General features: G+C 42.6%; 1 protein-coding gene across 12 annotated transcripts in view; it reads right to left on the bottom strand.

The window, feature by feature from the left end:
- The window catches only part of PTPRM (protein tyrosine phosphatase receptor type M), a 1,478,792-nt gene that overhangs the window by 736,147 nt on the left and 721,231 nt on the right, over nt 1-21,414 (bottom strand). For all 12 annotated transcript variants that reach the window (XM_085607017.1, XM_085607015.1, XM_085607014.1 and 9 more), the window contains exon 8: nt 6,591-6,899. In XM_085607017.1, the coding sequence (XP_085463143.1) occupies nt 6,591-6,899 (309 nt within the window). The remainder of the gene's footprint in view (nt 1-6,590; nt 6,900-21,414) is intronic.

The following is a 21,414-nucleotide window of genomic DNA, read 5'->3' on the forward strand; positions in this document are numbered from 1 at the left end:
GCGTTGCTTCAAGGGGTGCTATGCCGAGGGGACAGTTTGAAATAAAGGTCACTGCTTGAACAGACTCTTTTCAACAGCACCTCAGGTGTGGTGCTCCATGGGTTCTTTTTATAATTAAAAAAAAAAAAGTTGATACACAGGTCTTGGTGTTACCTGTAGATTCACTCACGTTTTTATTTTAAATAAAGCAGGAACATAGTATTAGTAATGAAACTGTTAGAATTAATTAGATAATTAGTTTGAGTTCAAACGTATATGGAAAAACACATTCTATATTAATATGTGCTAAAGATATTCAAGTCCCAAAACAATCACGACTTGATAATCAGTGACAATGGTAAAAACATCTTCAAAAAGCGGCAGCATTTCAATGCTTGAAGTGCCAATTTCCTCTGAGAAATGAAAGAATATTTTTGCCACGCAATAGTGGAGGTCTGATTGGCCATGAAATACGTTTTAGTGTTCCTGCATTCGATGGAAAAAAATATTAATTTAAATGGAAATGCTGAAAAAAAATTGCCACACATATCCCTTGTAAGAGTGCGCCACAGTACAGTAGATTATGAGGATTTCGGCTAATGATATTCCATGCTGCATTAAAGATGTATTAGTCCGAAGAATTATAAGGTGAATGGCTGCAGCATACCAATGAAAAAAGGGCTTTATTCTGAAAAGAATAAAAGTGATGATCTGGATATGCAGGGGGTAACACAAACTGTCCACCTGATAGGAAATTCCTTCTGAACAGGATCGGCCGCTACAGTTAAGAGCTTTGGGGCAGGGGTGGAGCGGGGCTAGGGCGCAGTGGGCCAGGGGTGGGAGGAAATCGACATACGATGGGATAGGGAAAATAAAATAAATAAATAAAACGACTTACCTTGCGCCCGCCGCATCGTCGATTTGGCGAACGCAAGGTAAGTGGTTTTATTTATTTATTTTACTTTCGCTATCCCATCGTATGTCGATTTCTTCCCAACCCTGGCCCACTGCGCCCCAGCCCCCCTACACCCCTGCCCCAAAACTCTTAACCGTAGCGGCCGATCCTGTTCAGAAGGAACCCTAGCAGAAAGTTTGAAACCATCCCTGCTCCATTCCTCTTTGCTCTCTCATCTCTTACTTTTCCTCTCTTTCTCTTCTGAAGCCCCCATCCATGCATGGTGTAATTACCTGGGGAAGCTGGAGTAGGTGACAGAGGCACCACCTGCAGCCCCTGCCCTAAATACCGGCCTCCGATTGCTTCAGCCAACCATGGAAATGTTAGATGGAAAAAAAGGACACTCCAGGCCTGCACACGATGCACATGAAAGGAAAATAACACTCAACATTGTTGCGTTATGGCGATGTTAACACATGCATTTCCTATGTAAAGAGTTTGTGGAGTGTACGATTCTGGTTTGGTGAGGACTGTTGAAACAGTTATTAAGTTTTGAGCCCCAATGTAAGCTCTTGCTGCACAAGTAGGCTATACCTTTTCAATTGTTCACAAATAGTAGGTCAAGCCCTTTAATTTCAAGATACCGTTTCAGACCTTCCAACCTCAAACAGATTTCCACCGTGTTAGAGAAGGGGTGGGGCCTTGGAGAGAGCTTGGTTGAATAGGGGTGTGGCTTAGAGTCTGTTATTGCCAAAGTAACCACAGACCGACAAAGGAGGGGTATGGTCACCGAAGACGGGGGAGGGCCTGGGCCAATAACAGGCAAGGCAACTACCGAGCCTCCACACATGAGCAGGTGCACATGTTTCCAGTTAGAAAATACCCACCATGTGACAGTGGCTCTTCACTGGGCGAACTTATAAAGAGTGGCAATATCATGAGACACAGTGTCACCATGCCAGTTGGTAGATCTGCCATCAGTGAATACCTGTCATTTTTTCTACACAACCAAAATTGTGGCTATAAAAAATGTCTTCCACTCAACATTCAAAAAATGGAGCCTACAGAGTTCATTTTGAAAAATGTACTTTTCACTGAGAATTGTCAGGTACTTAAATGTCTTCAGTTAAATGATCTGCTATTTGTAAAGAATTCCCCATCATACAACCAGTGTTTAGCCCAAACTAACCCATAGGTAAAGGGGTTTTCAGTTTGTAGTCGTTGGCTAACATGTTTTGTGTAACTATTTCTTTTTATCACTGCTAGAATATATTTGAAAAAACCTGTCCTTAAGATAAAGATTAGTAATTAAACTACATTTGTTAATGGAGTCAAAGACATTATAATGGTATCTTGTCAAAGTTTAAGAGAACTTGTAAATTTCTTACATATTAGCCTACAATATTTAATTATCTTATCTGATATGACCAAGAGGGCCTCATCAATACTGCCATTAACCTCCAATGCTAATGTGGCATGTCACTGAAACTGAGGTTTGAAATATTAAAAACTAATCCACGATTAAAGGACAAAAATGGTAACTAGACGCAATTAAGCTAGCAGCAAGTTATTCCTTAAAATGTTAAGAAAGACTCATCTCTCTTTAGATAGTGGTTCAACTTTGATAAAACAGACATGATAACTACCTTGATAAAGGATTTTACTAGAGAGCATGTTCCATGAGTTGGGATTAAACAAAGCTAGGGCTGAATGAAATATTGTAGTATCATTATGACCAACTCCATCATTGAACTTGGAGGATCGAGTCACATTTTATTATCTAGAGAGTTAGAAGTATTCCAAAGAGGAGTTTACCCTTGAATGTAAAGTGGTATACGTTTAAAACACACCAAATGTTTATTTCAGCTGTGATCATGATTATTGTTAGGTATATTGTATCTACAAATTCTAAAATACTTTTTTTCAGGATATTAACTATTTTGACAGGATATCAAGGGTTGGGGGGATACAAAGGCAAAGACTGCTTTAGGAAAGCTACAGTTACACAAAGATGGGGATAGTGTCAACTTTCCAATGTTTGTTAATAGTCACCAGGACCATATTTTTAAGTAACAGCGATTTCAGCTTCTGATCGGGCCTCCGAGTACGTTCCAGGGTGGCGTTTGTTAGAGACAGCTGGTCTTTTCCAATCCCACTGCATGCATTAATCACAAGTTGTAAGTGGTTTAATGGAAAACCCTTTCCTCATATTACATTTTCATCGAACTAGCTTAATCGAAACATTTTTATTGTATTTTCTTTTTAAACTGGTTGGTTGGTTTCCTCAAACCCTTTTGGAGAATGTCTTTCTTTCTCCTTATGTTAACCTTTTCCCTTAGTTTTGAATGTTGTGCTCCTCTCGGTTCAACAATGACTCCTAAAGTACAGCAAGTAAATGGTGATGTGCTATTTGCTTTCATGTTTCTGTGTTATTCGAACTGTAAAGTTTGCTGTTTGTTGCTCTCAGCCTTCCAGAAGAAACACATAACCCACCAACACTACAAACACATTCAAAATCTACAACTAATCAAAATTTCTTGTGTGCAGATGAAAATCCTGGGGCACCTTGAACACTTTTACATCTTTGTAGTAGTGTCAATGCGTTACCAGAAGTTAAACTTTCGGGCCGGTATTTAAAGTTTCATAGTCCTTTTCACAATTATTGAAACTTGGTTGCAAACATATTTTAGTCTTTATAAGCATATTTTTAGGTATTATAGTACATTTTGACATGTTTTAATATTTATTTAAACGTTCTCCCATAACAGGGTTTGATATAGACTATGCTTATGTTTCCATGTTGATATATTTGCAATTGTAATTTTAGTACATTATTTAAATTCTAAGCAAAATACTTAGGAATTGTTCAATTATACCTGGCTTTCGTTTGTATACAATGTAATAATAATTTTGAGAAACTTGCTTGCTTTATTTTTTCAAATTAATTTTCTCCCTTTATTAGTTGTCGATTTGTGAGTACTTTCTTCAAATGAGTTATTCTCTCAATGGGTTCTCCATGTTTTGGTTTCTACCAATGTGATTTCTCCTTTTAGGTTTTTCTCTTAAGTTTTATACTGCAATAATTTACAAATCAACCTGATTCCATACTTGTCTTGAAAAATGTTTTAGCCTTCCTCCTTTAGGTGGCCTGTAAAATAATGTGATAAGAATTCAGTGTTCGAGGCCTTCAGACTTGTAAACCAGCAGACCATCAAGCACCTGCCCGATGACACACACACATCAAGGGTATGTGGAATAACTCCACCAACCAGACACATAGCTCTTTTCTTCCCTATAAGTCTCCACAGAGCAGTTGAAATTAGAAACGACTCAGCAGTTCTGACCCATTGTTCCTTTCTGCTGCAATGCAGAATAGGAAGCAAGAAAAATGGTGACTGCCCAACAAGATTCTTGTGGCTCCTTTCTTCTGTCTTTATCCTGTTGAAGCAGGCAAGAAAGCAAACAAGGAAACCCCAATGGGGGAGACATAGCTCTTTTTTCCCAGCCTCGACTTACCAAATCGTGAACTATTATCAGATGCTGATGCATACCCGAAGCTGGTGAAAGAGGGTGGACCGGAGTTGATGTGGGTGGCATGTGCCAAAAGAAGTTGAGTTGAGAGATATTCTCAAGCTCCCAATAAACATTTGTGTGTGCTAAACACTACATCCCAGTTTCCGCACCATTCTGTCTGGTTTCAATCACTGGAAATTTTGAAGACAACTGTTCGGAAACACCCACAAAGTTATGACTCAGTGGGGGTTTCCTTTGCTTAGACTGGCTTTCTCTGACTTGCCCACTACTGCACACTCCCAGTATGGCATTGCTTATAAATGCAGAAATACCTGCATCCATTGCATAATTTCAACTCACAAGTGGCATAGGTGCATGCAAATCTATTTGTAATTGCATTCCTCCAGTCCTTGAATCAGGAAAAGGTTTTGCAGGAAGGGTGCACAATGTGCATTACACACAAACAAACCTGTGTGAACCGGACACCTGCTTGGAAGGAAAACCAGGTTTTAGAAATCTCCAATGAGATCAGCTTATCTTCTGCTGTATTACTTTGCATTTTAATCTAAATATTGCATGTAGAATCTGTGAATAGGGACAACTAGATGTTCTTTTCGGGCCAAGACTTCGAAACGCACTCAAAGTAGGAAGCGCAGACTAATGTTTAAGCAGCTGTCTTACAATATAAAGATGTAGGTTGAAATGCTACTGGTGACAGTTGTAGCTATGTGAAAATGTCATTAATTTCAAGGATTGACCACCTTAAACAATGGGATTTCCTCTCTTCTAAATAGACAGCAAATGAAACAGTATGCATGTATATATGTGGTGTTTCTATAGCACAAACCCAAAATGCATCAGAGCACCGTACAGGATCAAAGACAAGCAGATAGTCAGTGAGTGACAGGAGAAGCAAGAGATGTAGCTGGGGTGTGGACAGTTAATACACTGTGATAGAAATACTTCTTGAACTCTTTCCTAAATTGATCAGCGTGGAGGTTGTCTTGACGGCTACAGGTATGATGTCACAGATCATGGGTGCATAGATGGAAAAGGCCAGCTGCCTTGTGTCTTTTTTTATAACTCTTTAGTCGGAAGTCTGATGGTGGCCTGGCTGCAGGTGTGCCAAGAACTATTAGAGATGAGGAGTTTTTCTGCAAAATAACTAGATCACACTACCTACTGGAAGGTAAGCTAAGCATGGAAACTGCTTGAAATAATGACAAAAAATACTGGTTAGACTACAACTCAGCAACAATTACATAACTCATTATGAATGTGCTGTAACTAAAGGCATAGCAAATGCATGTGAGTACCTGTGCCATAACAGATATTGTTGACTAAAATTGATCTGGTAGACGTGAACAATTGAAAACAACTATCTTCCAACTAGCAGCCATCATGGCAAAACACTCTGGTAAACTACTGGCAGCACCAAAAGGTAATTTCTAGTGGTCAAGTTCTCTGAGTTGATGTAACATTAGTTAAGATTTGGAGCAATGCTGTATCATAAACACAAGCAACCAGAGGGAGGGCAATATCGTGCAGATGCGATATCATGCATCCACCCCAATTCTTCTATATTACTGGGACAGCCCTCGTTGTATACGCTAGCAGAAGCCCTTTTTTTAACTTTACTGAGACCAAGCAATGTACCTTTCAAAGTCTGTGGCCCTTGCGTCCCCTATTTTAAAGTTTTACATCTTTTGTGACAATTCTCTGTTACTACAACTGAGGATCATTCCACCCCCACACACGATGTGGGCAAATGTACCAATCGCCCAATTCTATGGCCATATCAAGTCACAAGATATAACATATGAGATTTATAATATCTATAGAGACAGGACAAACCTAAGGGTAGGAAGAATCTCAGTAATTTAATACTATAAACACAAAAGTGGTTCCCTCAGTCTAAGTGGGGAATTATTTTCGAGGACTGACTAAAAAAGATTGTTTTCACACATGAATGTGAAGAACACCCTTCAAAGACGAATGAAGTACTAAACAGAAAAGTGATCAGTGCAAAACCATCCTACAGACCCCAATGGAAGATTAATATACAAGTGACCATTAGATATGGGCTATTAGAGCCTGGAAAATATATTTCAATTTGTCTGAATCACACAGAAACATTTAACTTTATATTTAAAATGAAATGATGTAGAATTATTTCACCAATATAACCAGAAACAAAGCTCACCATCTTCATCAGTCTGCACAATTAGTTCTTGGCTTTCCTTCCGCCCTTCGGGGTTCATGAGAATCAGCTTTACGCTCACATTGGTGTATGGGGACAGATTTGTGATGGTGTGCTGGGGATGGGAGCTCTCGGTGTCCCAGCTCACTTCTTCTCTCACTTGCTCCTGGCCACCAACCTGGTAGCGGTAGTGGATGGTAAGGTTGTAGCGATGGCAGCGGGTGACGTTGTAACCGAAGGGCTCCCAGCGGATGGTGAGCTGCCTTGATTTCATTTCCACGACCTCCAGTTTTCGTGGACCATGCATCGGATCTGCCAAAACAAATTTTTCAGTATGGTGTTAACAATGGGTCACTCCTATTCAGTGGCATAAAAAAGGCATGGAGAGAGGTATATATCTTAGGAGTCACTTTGTGCCCAGCATCAAAAGTTCACTCCGATTTATTAAAAACATTTTAAGGCAGGAGATACATTACTAACTTAGCTTTACAACGGAAATGACAGTGTAGGTTTATCTCTTTTGTGTTCACAGACAAAATAATAATTAACACATTCATGTATCATTTTACAGTTCAAATAATTCTATTGAAAAGTTTGCCTAAATAGCAAATATTTCGATTGTGCCAAAAAACGTGTGTAAGAGTGGGATTCCTTGCTACATTACATTATGAGAATTTTGCAAAACAACTGATGACTATTTCAACTGTGTAATGTCAATTTTATTAAACTAATTTCTGTCTTCTTGAACGGCGAGAATTCTTTGCCCATCTATTCATTTTGAATTATTTTAATACACCAAAGTAGAGGATAGGCATGCCACAAAAGACACCTGCAACTTCATTTCATACAAAGGAATAGTCACATGCAGGACATATTTGTACTCCTGAAAGAAAGGTGCTTTACCTTCTTTCACTTTATCTGGGAGTGCCCCGAAGTGCAGTGCAACTGGACCCGGGTGACTGGAGTGATGTCTGAAGTACTGGGCACACACATACCACTAGAAGCTCGCTGGCATTTACTAGGCATCACAGGCGAGACCAGGTGCCCATCACACCCGAACACCTGGCTTGCTTTGGCCTCAAGGGTGGCAAGGCGCAACATAGCTAGATTGGGGGGGGGGGGGGGACAGGAACCAGCAAAGCTCTCCAGTTAGGAGCAAGATTCAGGTGCTGCCTGGCAGAAAAAAATGTTAATCAAAGTAGAAGATGCCCCACAAAATGGGGGAAAGTATAGGGTCCATGGGAAAAATATAGATCCAGGTGAAGACATGATTGCGGGAGAGGGAGGGTGCAATAGTCCCATAAATACAACTTTGATCCCTCTCTGTTACATGTATTATCGTATCCTTGCTCTGGGAACTGCCCAAGGCGCCAATTGTGCTCACGGATTATGATGATGGGATTTTTGTTTGCTTAATAAAAAGATTGTTTTATTTTTTTGTAAAAGAAAGGTGTTTGTGTTTCTTAATTTCTAATTTTATTTTCAATATGGTGTGTGCTGTGTGAACAATTATAAAAAACTAATGAAAAAAAGAAGCTCCAAACATTTTTTTTTATTGTGTGACAGTCAGGAAAATCAAATATGCGAAGTGCTATCTGCTACCTTATAGAATGGGAAACAAGCTAAAGTTACGGAGGTCTGTAAGCAAGTAGAGGTGCCTGTAAACTTCAGCATACTGGTGACAACCTCTGAGCACTCACGAAGAGAACAAAATGAGGATGTTGAGGACAGACAAGGCCACAAGGAGGAAAAAGTAGAGGAGGAGAGAATAATAAAAGACAGCGAGCGCCAGCATTGAATAGACTATAATTACTCTAGAAGCAATCCGAACAATGAATTCTACACACTGTAAAAAATGCGAACAGCTGTTCTCTTTTTAATAATTTTCTTAAAGACAGATTTGATTGGCATTATCAGAAGGAGGGAGAAAGATCCCGCGACCTTCACCGTTATTAGTTTCCGCCAATGTGTCTCCAACTGATCTGACCGCTCACCTGAACAGAAGAGAGAAACGTGGGCTGAAAGTGGGCACTGAGCAAATTCTACATCAAACACAAGTAATATTGTGACTGTAGAGCTTTGTACCCAGCTGGCAGACATAGACGGAGATGGAACGGGATGTTCCCGCCTCCTCCTTCCAGTCGCACATGCATCAATAGAATCTGAAAGGGCCTTCCCTCTGCCTACTTGATGAGTGGGAAGGCATCAAGGCGAGTAAGTGGTTTTAAGCTCTATTTGAAATAACAAAACACATGCGCGGTGCTGCAGGTGTCTGACAGCTCAGAAAAAGTGCCACCAGCTCAGTTTTTTCAGCCACAGGCAGCCCACTCTTATGAGCTATGAAGAGACTGAAATCTGGTGAAAGATGCAGGCTTATCCCAGCAGTAGGATTACAATCTGCATAGGCTTCCATCAAAAAGCCTCACTGGAAAAGGTCCTTTATACTAATTTCAAGCACACGGTAGTGCGTGGCGTTCTCTTTTCAAACAACTCTGGTCCAGTATCCACTGCCCTTCACCAAACATCCAGGCACATCTCAAACCAAGGCACCCAGAGTGCAAGTGAGAAGGCTATTGATAAGACCGTGCAAGCTCCATCAATGGAGGTGCTACAACTCACCCAAGGACTCATGTCTGACAGCCCCGCATAAGACAGGTGCGGTGAGGAGAGGAGACACCACAATAACATTTCAAGCACAGGACTGAGAATTAGAGGAGCGCGTCAGCCTGTGGGCAGAAGATCAAGAAAATTATAGAGATTTGTATGGAGACTAGCAGCCTAAAAACTAGAGAGGGAGTGACTAGAATGCGTCAAGAGAAAAAGCTTGTCCTTCTCTGGAAAGTAATCTTCATTACGTTCAAGGATGCTCTCAAATAGGGAGCATGATCCTGGTAGGTGGGAGTGACCCGTTAAAAAGGTTCAAGGCGCATGACCCACTGTTGGCATTCTTAGCGGGTAGTCTGATTGGCAGTCGTGCTCCAGACAGGAAAAACAGACTAACCAGGGACTACGCTGGCCCAGGCACATACAGAAACAATGTTGCTGAATTGAACTGCCCACAAATTATTGTCTCGGATTGTGGTCTTTTAGGAAAGAGAGTTGCAGTTGCTTTCCATTTCAAATCCATTCAGCTGTAGTAACTGCCAGAAGGAGTAGACCTCAGTATTCTTCTGATGGCATTTCTAACCACTTTGTGAATCCTCCCCACAATATTCCCACGCCGAGGCAACAACAGATGGGCAAGTTTAATACAAACAACTAATATTTCAGAGCACGGGGATATGGATTGTTTTTAATGCTCTCAACAGTATTTACAGTCTAGAATCTTTCTACCATCTTTTCCATCATCACCACAGGGCAGCAAGCTAGAACAGCAATTTTGCCTAATGGATGCAGAGTGTTCGACCACAACTAACTCAATGACGTGCACACCCTTCACTGATTTATTCTCCGCTCTTAGACCGTAAATAAACAAAGTACTAATTTCAACAAAACAGTATAAATCCTCAATGTATTTCAATATTAATCCTCGTAGATATCTTCTGGATACTGGAGTTGGAACCGCTGTGGCACATGCCCAAAGACCTACAATATTCCAACCAAATATGTTTGATCTGGTGAATTATGAGTCCTGTCTTCCACTCCAGCGGCCGTAGCCAGTGGCGTAAGGCAAAATGTTGAGTCGCCCCAGCAGCATGTGGTGAGGCTCCTATACCCCACTAATATTCATAGGCATTAGTCTGAACGGGGGAAAGGTGCGGCTGCAGGGGGGCTGTGTTGCACCCCTTGATGTAGCAAAAAATAGAACTCAAAAAAACAGTTTGAGCAATTAGACGCCTGCTCGGGCATGCTTTCAATTCTACGAAAAATGACAAATTGTACTTTTTTTTGTTTTTGTTTTATATAGTGCAAACTTGACCCGAATCGGGTATCAGAGTGCTTACATAGCACCAGTTGCATTACATGAGGACACATTCATATTAAGTGATTTGCCCAGAATCACAGGATGTTCAGCGTCATCGCCGAGACTCGAACCCAGTTCCACAGATTCGAGGTCGACCGCCCTAGCCATTAGGCCAACTCCTCTCCCCAATTAATGTAAACATACATTAATGTAAACCATGAGGTAGGTCTTTAAATCTATGGAGTTTGAAACATCCTATAAGTTTTGCTTCCCAGTCACGGCTGAGTGGTCGGCGAGCAGATCTGTGGTCAAGCATGAAAGCTTCTACTGCAGGCTGGACAACCGTCAGTTCTTCATCCATCAGTCTTAACTGTCCACCATATGCCAATCACCATCACATCTGGTCTTCTGGTGCTAACTGGTCTCCAAGTGCATCGGTGGGCCACTAAGTTGTTGGTCAGAGACGAGTACTCCTCCTCATTGTGCAGATGTTGGCTGCCAATGGAGTAAAGTCTGTATACTGAAATGGAACTGCAGTACCCGCACTCAGTGGTGTGTCATCTGGATGACGTAGATCAGTCTACGCAGATCCAAAGAACTTGTTTTGCCTTTGCCACAGCCACTGGCAATCACTGTACTCCTTTTATTATTACGAACTCAAACCTATCCCCAGTGTGCAACCGGGATGCCAACAGCTATGCATTCAGTCTCTTGCATCTCTGATGGTCTGTTTCATGAGCCCATGCTAAGGGGCACTCCACGTCTATCCCTTCCTGCCACTCCTAGTTTGCCTTATCCTTTAATTAATTTCATTTGTGGTCTCTTCTTGCTGTTTTCAGTAATTCTCTACTATTCCCGGCACATGTCATCTCCCTCAAAGTGTGGTCTCTATTAACATTTTCATAAGACCCCATCAAATGATGATGCACTCCCTCACTCCAATGCTCCCTGCACCATTCTCTATGAAACTCTTATTTTAGTCTACGTTCTACCAAACTATAGAATTGCCTCCAACAGAGGAGGATTACAAACGTAGAAGCCCTGTGGGCACGGCTTCCTTCTGCCGCCGCAGGAGGAGCATCTCCCTCCTATCTCAGTAATCGGGTGCATTACAGTGCCCTTTTGTCCATGGTAAAATGGATCCTGCATAGATAAAGTGGGATTATAATTTTTTTCAATTACAAGATCTTTATTAGCTTTGCCAAAAAACGAGGCACTAAAAGAGTACAGATGCAAATAAATTCCCAGATAATGCTTGGTTGAGTTGTAATCCAGAGTGATGTAATAGTACTCCTGTCTAGCGAGTTAAATCCTGGATTCGATAAACACACAAATCTAACAGACTGAAGAATAAATCTGAGTCCTTCAAAGAGACGACTCTGTCCGACCTGTGAATCACCTGGTAGGTCGCGTTCCTATCCAGATGATGATGATCAAGCTTTACGGTAGGTCTGGATCCTGGCTCCATACAGCCTCACTGAAGAACGACTGATGCTTTTGGACATGATGCTTGTCAGGCTGAAAACCACTTTTCTATCATACATTTATGAAGAAAGGGAGACAATATGTCAGCTGAAAGTTCAGTTTACAATTGAGTCGTGAAGTTGCGTTTCTATCTATTTTAAATCTTGGTTTGAGCCAAGATTTGAAATGCAATGCATTTTATTTACTTACTTTTTCTCTTTGCTGTCTTTGACAGCATGAACCTAGCCCATGGGAATTAGAGCGCTTTACAACAGAACTGGACTATGTTTTTTTTTGTTTACATTTTTTTTATTGATTTTTTAACATATTCGATACAGTTAAACATCGGCAATGGCTTTAATCTTGAGATACATACTTAGACCTACAAAGGTATTATAGGCTAGTCCGATGTACATTTATAGCTGCAGTCTCTCGCAGTTGTGTTAAAAAGTCAATGTAGTTCCTACATAGTGCATGGGTGATGATGTGAGGATGGGGTATGCTGGGTTTTCCTAGCCTGCTGAGACAAAGTGACGGGGCTTAGTCTATTCTCTGTCACCATGAGTATTATGAACTTACTGTGCTAGTGTGTGGCGGCCGTGTTCTCAGTCCCTCTCTGGTCAGAACTGGACTAAGTTACACATTTGTCCCCCTTTTCAGGCACTAGGCTATTCAATGATTTCCCCAGAAATCCATGATGTTGCACATATTCCTAAGTTGGCAGCTCTAGCCAAAAAGCCACATCTCCACCTTAGATGAACAAAAGGCTGTAGCCTGATCTAGTTTGCCCAATTTCTGTAACCTTTGGTGTCTTTACAACAATAACTTCGGGACTGGGTCCCTCTTCTGTACGGCATATTTAGTCAACATCCATCCACAGTGGACAGGTTATGTTCACTCTACTTAGACATAGCAATATATTCAAAAAGTGTGAGTCTCTACACACTCCTCTTACGATAAACCCAATCACAAATGACAGCTCCCGAGATGTGATATTCTCTTCATCTTAACAGCATGATAGGCCCCCAGGCAAAGCAGAGTGCTGGGCCCTGTGTACACAAACCACTCACAGGAATTAAATATTTTACTGAAAATTAGTTTTAAATTCTGGTCTGCATGGGCCCCTATGCCATGGGGCCCCCGGGCAACTGCCCAGTGTGCCCATGCATTATGATGGCGCTGCTTCTAGCAGTCCTATTGAACTGACTGCAATATGTCATCGCACAAAGCTGTGGTGGTAGTTAGTTTTGCTAAGTAAAATAAATTGAAGAGTGGCATGAACCAGTTCAGTGTGGTGTGTTGAGGGCATGCAATTTACTACTTTTTTTTTTATCTTTGTTTAAGTCAGTTTGACTATTCCATTTGACAGCAGGTGCTTCAAACAGTGTAAGCAACATTGAACGTCCCTCCTCTTCTGCGCATTCGAAAATGATGAAAAGATTCCACACAGTAGAATAATCACCTGGACAGTCTTTGGCAGCCATCTTGGACCCTTAGATAATATTCCACCCCACATTTCATCATCTATAGCATGCACTGTGCACAGGAGAGCGGACCCTGGCATCTCTCTGCTATCAGTCTTGAGGTTCAAGGCTTCTCATCCCGGCTTTGTAGATAAAACAATAACGAATTAAGCAAATGTGAAACCGGCTGCATACCCATGAACAGTAGATGATCACAAATTGTTAAATATTCTCCCAGCCCCTGCTTGCAAAGTTCCTCGTGGGAAATCACAGCGCTTAGCCTGCTTTTCATGCTCCATGAGCGCTCTGAATAAAAACAGCAGGATCTCCCCCAAGTACAGGACTATTATAGAAGGGCCCATCGGCATGAATTATGAGCCCAGGCAGGACAATCTGGGCCCAGTGGCTCATGAAGATTTCTCAGCGGAGCGCCACGTCTGTCATGCCTACAGCCCAGTCAGGTAGTTCCTATTAATTCCCCTGTTGGTGCCTAGAGCATTATTCATGCGGTTCCGCTCTTATTCTGTCTCTCTCCTCCAGCTTAGGCGGGATATCAAATCGTCGAGTCGGATAGTCACAGTTGCGACCTCAGGCATAAGCACGGCCAATTCTAGTCCCCGGAACAGAAGATTCACATTTAAACGCCAATTCAATCTTTTCTTCTCCTTACAGAACTGACTGATGTAATCAATTCCAAAGCAAGCTCTATTCCAAATCTAATCTTACCCCCCTAGAACTGCAGTAGACTTTAGCTGCTATGACAACCGCTGTGCTCCTTCAGAAACTCAATTTTAGGGCCCTGGATGGTTGTGTGTCATTTCAGCAGCCTGTGATAGATCATCAAAAGCCAACCTAGTGCAAGAAATGGAGACTGCAGGCCTGAGTTTCATCAAATATTGCAGCAATGCACTCCAATTACAGTAAGAAGGGAAAAACGATGGTTTCTGTGTGCCCTTCTTTCCATTCAGCTCGTTGGCGCTTACAACAGTGCAGGGAAATCAAATCCTAAAATGGTACCATTTTAACACGAGTAGACCAAAGTAAAGACACCTCCGCTCGCCTTGTCAAAATAAAACCGAAAAATCAAACAAACCGAGAAAAGGTCTCCAAGAATTTATATGTTTTTGAAAACACAGTAAAACGAAATTATGGCACGCTGAACCACCTTTAGTAACAGCTGGGAAGCATTCAATGAGGGTAACTCCAAGCTATTACTACGATATATAGTCTCTTTCCTACACTGCTGAAATACATAGGGGAAAAGGAGGGGCAGCACAGACCGCCGACACAGAGGTTGTGTGAAAAAGGCTGCTTTATTGAAACAGGAGCACATCACATATAATTGATTCTGGGCCTTTTACCTTCCAAAACGAAACCTCACTATACAAATGAGTTACCTATGTTAAGCTAACCCCCACCCATAAAATCCCCTCCCCCACAAACTTAAACCTGCAAGGTTCTACCTTCTCCTGGTCTAAACTTCCTCACTTGAGGAGTTTAACCTCCATACAGTTTTAATGAAACTTTTAACGTCTAACTAAGTTAACTTGTTAATGAACCTTAAACTTCTTGCTTCATCAAGGCATGCGCTTCCCTACCCTTTCCCTTTCAGCCTGGATTGCCGCTATCAACAACAATAAAATTGGCTAATGCATGTGAACTTCTCGGCCAACTGCAACCCAGAAAAAGGCCCTTCTCTGACATTTTCTATCCTCCCCAAGGGTCCTGTAACCTATAACGCATGTGGAACACAGTATTCACTACTTCTCACACCTGTAACAAATCTAGCTCCTTGCCAATGAATGAAAGCTGCACTCCAACCCAGCGGAAAACTTCTGCAGCATCATACCTCGGGTTTGCATGCTCAATCCCACTAATATTTCACTCTTTACCAAAATACCTAATCTCTCTCTTAATTTGTCTCCTAGTTCTATCCATTGCTGCTGGTTTTGAGACCCCTCAGCAAACTCACCTCGGTAGCAAACTCACCTCGGTATAAACTCCGTCCACATAATGTGGCAACCTGACCACTGCTTTTGCATTTCCGACAAATTATCTTTCATCACTCGCAAGAGTGCTACCCCCTTTTGTAACACCAAGTAATTTTTGCCTAAATGTATCAACATTATGTCCAGGCAATTGCCCCCTGTTTTCATCCTATTTAAGCAAGGTACAGTTTCCTCCCTCGTCCCCCCTTTGCCATGACATCACATGTTTAGTATGGAGTGGTCAAATCCCAAGTTGGCGCCATGGCTGCTTTGGCAGGCCTGCCTTTCCGCCCACTTTACAAAGGAATGTCCTACTATCCACGACATGCCAAGTACCTCTGGGCCCTGAACCGAACTTGGAAAAAGCAACAAAAAACAATTGGAATAGTATGTGTGGCCTAACAAACCCCCTCCCCCCACATATCGCTGGTAGTAGTAAGAAGTTCATCTGCCCACAGTCATGATGTTCATTTCACTCCAACCCACCTGTCGCCATTCCTATCCAAAATGAATGTGTCCCGTACACCTTCGCATCCAATCATACATGTGTCAGCCCTTTGCATAACACAACCAGTAACTGAAAAGCTGTCCCCGGCTAGCGATCAATATGCCTGAAAACATTAACGACCTCGGCAGCAGACCTCAGACGCAGTGAGGGAGCCCATTGTACCAGTCAAAAACAATGCTTATAGGGTACCTGCACAGTAGAATCAATCTACCCGGCTCCCTCTGATCTGTCTTCGACCTGTATAGTCATACCTGCAGACCCGCCTCACACTGTCGCATTTCCTCCCATAGCACTCCTCGACTTCTTCTACCCTCCCAGAACCTCAGAAACTCTAAATGCCCCAAAAACAACCAAGTCTTTAGAGTCGAAAACACAACCTGTTCGTCTTCACTTTTATATACCACATGTAAACTCTTAAGCACCCCACAGGGTATTCCCCAAGTCAGCAGTCTTCACTTCGGCCCGGACTGACCAGCCTCTCTAGCCCACCCTTCCAGTATCCATTTTCCCAGCTCCCCATCCATTGGGATATAGCCCCAGAGGAGCTAACCCATGAACACAATGCCCGCTAGTTTACCTGCAATGGTAACACTAGACTGTCCTTTCTCAATCAATGACAGCAAGAACTGAACCACATGTTATGCCCAAACCCAGACGTCCCTCCTCCACTGTGCCCCCCTATTCAAAATTCAACACAAGCCTGGCTATAAGCCTGTACAGTCGACACAGCCAGTGATTCTATCCCCAGTTGTAGCATCCTATGTCACCTACTGTCCACAACTCCTGCTACATCCTGCCCCTAACTATGTCTGCCTCAGTGGCCAGCCCATGGAATGTCTCCCACTGTGAAATGAGACAAAACATTGGCAATGTCATTGTCCACTCCTGGTGCACGTCGCGCTCTAAACAAAATGTCAAATTGAAGACACCAACACAAAAAAAACCATAAGAACTTCAAAACGTGCGTGTCCCTTGCTGACTTCCTGGTCATCACCTGTATCACTGCCATGTTGTCGATACTAAAAAGAACCAACGTATGTGCTGACTGCTCTCTCCATATGGACACAGCTAAAACTAGTGGAAATAAATTCAAGGAAGGATATAATTCTTCCCCCAAGCTTTCCTCCTGTTGGCCACTCCTCTGCACATCACTGTCCCTGTCAACAGAGCCTGAAAAGACTTGTGCAACCCAACTCAAGGTCAGTCATGGCCACTAACGGCACTCTGTTGAAAGAGTCCGAAAAGAAGCACCGCATCCTCAAATCCTATATTGTATCTGCTGACAAACCTAATAAGTTGGTGCAGTAATGGCAAACTTGGGAGTTACAACCCCTGCCTCCTACAAAATGGAGGGTTTGACCCGGTTCTTCAGCGGACTGATCCTGCAGGAGGTTTATCTCTAAAAAGAGAGAGACCCTGATGTCTGCTACCCCAGATGCTTCACAAGTGGCCATCCAGGAGGTCATGGGACCTTAAGAGTACAGTCAGGGAGGGCACCCAGCCTTGGGGGAGAGGTGGCACGAAAAGAGACATGTCCTGAGGGAGCATTGTACAAATCAAGCTTTCCAAGAGTTATTGAATTGTAGAACCCAGAAGGCCTGAAATAATGCTCAAGCTAGCCTCCAGAAGTAAAGCAAAACAAACATTAGCCCGTCCAAATGGACCACATGAGGCCTGAGAAAACAATAGGAGAAGTATGGTCCCCCAAGGGAGTAAGTATGAGCAGATGTAAATCTGTCCTTCTCCAGGTTCTCCAAATATCTCTAAAGTGGGCCAAGAGCGACAGGGTCTGTGAAAGCAATTGGGGCTAGGAATGGGACTTGCATCAATCTAGTGCCACAGTTATCCGAAGGACCCCGGAGACCCCCAGTTCCCAGGGACCGACACAATGCAATCAGCACCAAATGAGTGCTGCTGCATGCTTGTTAAAATCATCCATGGGGCTCACATTGCCTCCCAGGAACCAGAGCCCAACTAAGCGCCACTACACTCAACAAGAATACTGCTCCCAGGAGCCAGAGTGCCGGCAGCAACAAAGGATTCTTTCCTTGCCCCCAGTACCCATGTCATAGGGGTGTGGGCGCATCAGCATGGGGGAAGGAGCTGAGCAGGCCTGCTCCTATACAGTTGTTAGTCAGCTAAGCAGTGCATGGTAAGTCATCTGGGACAGCAGGGGCTCCCTTGCGGTCTCCAATGATGGATCAACCTAACACACAACCTAAAGGTAAATGCACGTCCCATTAGGCATTTGGGCCCCCTAATCTGAATAGAGCAAAAACAACAGTTGATGGACAGAATGCAGAACAGTGTCATACATTCACCCCAGTACAGAGATCTGGGCCTAAATCCATAGTTTTTTTGCTCACCATGCCATTCCAGTTTGAACCCAGCCTTATGCAAATCAGTCTTGACCCTGTGCTTCTTGGGAACAGTCCAGCCCGAACTGCCAAGCCAGGTCCTCCCTGGACTGGGAACAAGCATCCTAGGACCGGTTTCGGGGTTTCACCCCTCTTCAGCCAGGATAGCTTGATTCCAGTGTCATGGAGAGCACGGGACCCATGTCTGGGCATACCCGTCCCACTCGGGGTGCATACCCGTCCCACTCGGGGTGACAAATGCAAATACAACAGTTGATGGACAGAATGCAGAACAATGTCATACATTCACCCCAGTACAGAGATCTGGGCCTAAATCCATAGTTTTTTTGCTCACCATGCCATTCCAGTTTGAACCCAGCCATATGCAAATCAGTCCTGACCCTGTGCCTCATGGGAACAGTCCAGCCCGAACTGCCAAGCCAGGTCCTCCCTGGACTGGAAACAAGCATCCTAGGACCGGTTTTGGGGTTTCACCCCTCTTCAGCCAGGATAGCTTCATTTCAGTGGCATGGAGAGCATGGGACCCACGTCTGGGCATACCCGTCCCACTCGGGGTGACAAATGCAAAAACAACAGTTGATGGACAGAATGCAGAGCAATGTCATACATTCACCCCAGTACAGAGATCTGGGCCTAAATCCATCGTTTTTTTTGCTCGCCATTCCATTTTGAACCCAGCCATATGCAAATCAGTCTTGACCCTGTGCCTCATGGTGGGAGCATACGGTGTTCAGAAGGGAAGGGGCACCGCAGTACTCTTTTGTAAGTATTAGAGGGCCATCTAGAACAATGGTGGGCACTCCTTAAATGAAAGTGTCCCCTCTCCATTCTTTAGGTGAACACACCATAGGTCTCCCCAGTCATAATACACATGACCTGTGAAAGTTGTTCAGTATTATCTCAAGCACTGTTAGATCCTGTGATTTGGTCTGCATGTTCTGGAGTGCGGGGACCCCTGTTGGTGGGTTGTAGTGTTAGACTTGCAGCATATTAAAAGTACAAGAAAGACGGATGTACAAAACACATTGAATGCTTTAACAATGACAAAGTTAACATTGTATTATTACAGGCCATAATAGGTGATATTAAAATGCTATGAAAAGTTTTATTGACAATCACAAGGTTAACAGTGAGTCATTACATACTCCAATGAATGTGATTGTAAGATTGTACAATCCATAGCAGTTTAATGGTGTTGAATCGCACTAATATGACATATTTCTGATTTAATGATGTGGTGATACCCTGGCAAAACCAATAGGCCTCCCTATTGATAACTACACCTCTTTGTAATGTGCCTAGTCTATGGAGGAAGTATGGTGGTTATAGGGATCGGGGCTCACCAAGGGTACAAACTGTTGAGAAGGTATCCCCAAAAGTATTTCTATTTGTGTCATAGTGTGTGCGTAATAAAGTACTTTTACTTTTTATAAGAAAAGGCACAGGTTGAACAATGGGTGTTGGTTGCATGCCTGTTGTCTGGGGTACTAGCTCAGACCACCTCCCCAGAGTAGGCCATTGACAAGTCTGAACTCTCTACACTGGGAGAGCCAAGTGCTACTACAGAGTACTTGGTTTCCAGTAGACCAAAGGTTGCCGTCTTATTTATCTTAAAGGATGCATGTCCTTCATTACTAGTACACCACTTTCTTACAATCAGCATTAGTCACACAGTATTCTAATAATCCATCCTGAACGTCGCTATTGTTTTGTTAAACTACACTTCAGTGTGTATTGCCACTTGTACAGAGCTCTGTCTCGCTTAAAGGAAAAGCTGTTGCCCAGTAAACTTTCACTTACTGGTTCCATGTACATTTTTGTCATGTCCTAAGTGACTTGTGATGTATGCTGTGACAAAAGGGTTGGGACTGATCTTTTTGAGCATCCAAATCTTCAGGAAAATGACACATACATGCAGATTTTCTCTGGTACAAAACATGTGTAAGAATTTAAGTAGAGACCTACCAAACACACGATTTATTAAAATCTGACAATACACTGATGAAACTCCAAGAGCTGAACAATCTCCAAGAGCCCAACTTGTGTTTTGATTTCCAACAAGAATTTGTAAGTTGTAATGACTTTGCGAAGCTCTTAATTTAAAATGAACTCACCACATACACCTTAATTCCCAAATGGCTAGCTGGAAAAAAGACTATTGGAAATTTGCTGTTTCTGCAGTCACTTCAAATATTTAGCCTTTATGCTGAACCCTATTTTTGCTGGCTATAGAACTCCATGCACATTACCGCTGCTAATCAGCGATAAAGTGTTGATTCTGATCTATTCAAAATAGTACAACTGGTATACGCATGAATGGCATATTTAACTAACCTGTAAGTGCATAGTATATGGTACCAAGGTGTACGTAAAGCATGCAGGTGAAATATCACAAGCAGACTACAGCACCCACTGTGCCACCCACTACAGTGACATTGTAAACATGACTGTAAACCTGCCACCATTAGCCTGGCTGTGCAGGTTTTAACTGCAAGTCTGACCCGTCAAAATACTCCGTTTTGACAAGCGTAAGCCTTCCTTTTAAATATTTATATGTCACCCCTTAGTAGGCCTTACTGGCCATAAATGCATGATGTGTATGGTATTTAAAAAGTATAACATGTAAAAGTTTAATGTGCAACGTATCCTTACAGTGAATATGCCCGCAGAGCTTGTTTCACTGTAGCAGGGTTGGTTATTCCACATGAAAACACTGGGAAGAATTATTATATACTAATCCTGTATCTCGGGACTTGATATAGCTTGAAAAATAATTAAACAACTTTTTAAATATTTGTTACAAATACAATTTAATGGTGTAGGTGGATTAGTTCTAAATATCATGGAAAGATAACTTTAAGAAAGTTCACTTTGCCCTACCAAAAGTTTCGAAGGCCTTTCAATGCTTTCCAACTGTCACCTGATGTCTCCCTCTGTGGTGAGTGGTGAACCAGGATCAAACAAACGGCCGAACTGAATGTGCAGAGATGACCCATCTGAACTTGACAGAATATGGCTGGGAGAATCCTCTTTGAAATCAAAGTGTCAGTTCCTGCTTGAATGTCACATCCTGCTTGAAGGTCTGATAGGGTTTGTGACTCAGTTCAAAGAGGCCTTCCCTG

The sequence above is a fragment of the Triturus cristatus genome, chromosome 5_2, assembly GCF_964204655.1.
Source record: "Triturus cristatus chromosome 5_2, aTriCri1.1, whole genome shotgun sequence".
NCBI classification, from domain to species: domain Eukaryota; kingdom Metazoa; phylum Chordata; class Amphibia; order Caudata; family Salamandridae; genus Triturus; species Triturus cristatus.